Source organism: Otolemur garnettii, unplaced genomic scaffold (assembly GCF_000181295.1).
Source record: "Otolemur garnettii isolate 467f Iridium unplaced genomic scaffold, OtoGar3 scaffold00010, whole genome shotgun sequence".
Classification (NCBI taxonomy): domain Eukaryota; kingdom Metazoa; phylum Chordata; class Mammalia; order Primates; family Galagidae; genus Otolemur; species Otolemur garnettii.
Genome location: NW_003852405.1, coordinates 30,306,420 through 30,308,020, shown reverse-complemented (window position 1 = coordinate 30,308,020; position 1,601 = coordinate 30,306,420). Strand labels below are relative to the sequence as shown.

Sequence of the window (1,601 nt, the reverse complement as noted above, 5' to 3'; positions counted from 1 at the left end):
TACATTTCAAATAAACTAATAAAGAGACTAGATTTCTCCTGATTTTTTTCTTTGATACTGACAGCTATTTGGTTACAATGAATAATACTAAAATTATATTTTTCAGATAGCATATATTCTACATAATGCTAATGACAAATCACTAATATTAATTGATGAACTTGGCAGAGGTACCAATACAGAAGACGGTATTGGCATCTGTTATGCTGTTTGTGAATATCTACTGAGCTTAAAGGTATTTTTTTCCCAGAGGTTTTAATAATATTTATTGTGAATCTCCAAATGAGTTCCATCTTTTTTGGTCTTATCTGACAACAAATTTGGGGACTTTACTCTTTAGGAATATATATTAAGAAGTAGCAAAATTTAAGTTTCCTATTATCAAATGTGTTTCTGCTAACTTGGTAAAGATATATTCATTTAACTGTTACTTAGTTTATATTTTTTTAATTACAGTAGATGTAAAGGATAACAATGGTTTTCTATTACATGGATGAATTGTATAGTGGTGAAGTCTAGGCTTTTAGTACATCTGTCGCCTGAACAGTACATGTTGTACCTGATATGTAATTTTTCCTCCTTTAATCCCCCACCCTCTTCCTGGACACTGTTCGGGACACTTCCCCAGTCTCCACTGTACACTGTTCCTGCCCATAGCTTACTCCCACTGATAAATGAGAACATGTGGGATGTGGTGTTCCATTCCTCAGTTACTTCCCTAAGGATAATGGCCTCTAGTCCCTGCCAAGTTGCCAAAAAAGACATTATTTCATTCTTTTATACACATACTGATACATATTTTCTTTATCCATTCATAACTTGATGGATACTTAGGTTGATTTTATGTTTTTGCAATTGTGAATTGTGCTACAATAAACATACAAGTGAAGGTATTTTTCTTTATAATGACTTCTTTTCCTTTGGGTAGACACACAGTATTGGAATTGCAGGACCAAATAGCAGATCTACTATAAATTCTTTGAGAAATTTTCATACTGTTAGAAAGTATGAAAATACTATACTATTTTCATTTTATAGAAGTTTGTATTTATTTACACTCCCTCCAATAGTATATTAGCATTTCCTTTTCACCACATCTGTGCCAATATCTTAATTTTTGACTTCTTAATACTGTCTCTTCTGGCAGGAGTAAGGTGGTATCTTGTTGTGGTATTAATTTGCATTTCCCTGATAATTAGTGATTTTTAGCATTCTCTCATATCTTTGGTGGCTATTTGTCTATCTTCTTTTGGGAAATGTCTATTCATACTCTACTGGCCTAGAAGTCTTAGTTCCAAAGGGAGTAATGTGTCTACCAGGAGACGCAACAATGACTTTTTCACCTGAATGTTAAGACTCCCACCCAACCATTTTGGGCTCCTCCTGCGTCTGAATTAACAGGCATCGAAGGAAATGATTGTGCTGGCTGGAGTGATTGATCCTGGCTAGGAAATGGGAACTGGGCTACTACTTCACAATGCAGGTAAGAAAGAATATGTTTACCATACAGGAGGCCTTAGGGCAGGATTGTCCAATCACCTGCCGGGATGGCTATGAATGTGGCTCAAGACAAAATCATAAGCTTATTTAAAACATTATGA

The 1,601-nt window shown here is 34.8% G+C and overlaps 1 protein-coding gene across 1 annotated transcript in view; it reads left to right on the top strand.

Annotated features, from left to right (window-relative positions):
• MSH4 (mutS homolog 4) overlaps positions 1-1,601 on the top strand; it is a 42,435-nt gene that overhangs the window by 31,876 nt on the left and 8,958 nt on the right. The window contains exon 14 of the mRNA XM_012801678.1: positions 107-235. Coding sequence (XP_012657132.1) covers positions 107-235 — 129 coding nt within the window. The remainder of the gene's footprint in view (positions 1-106; positions 236-1,601) is intronic.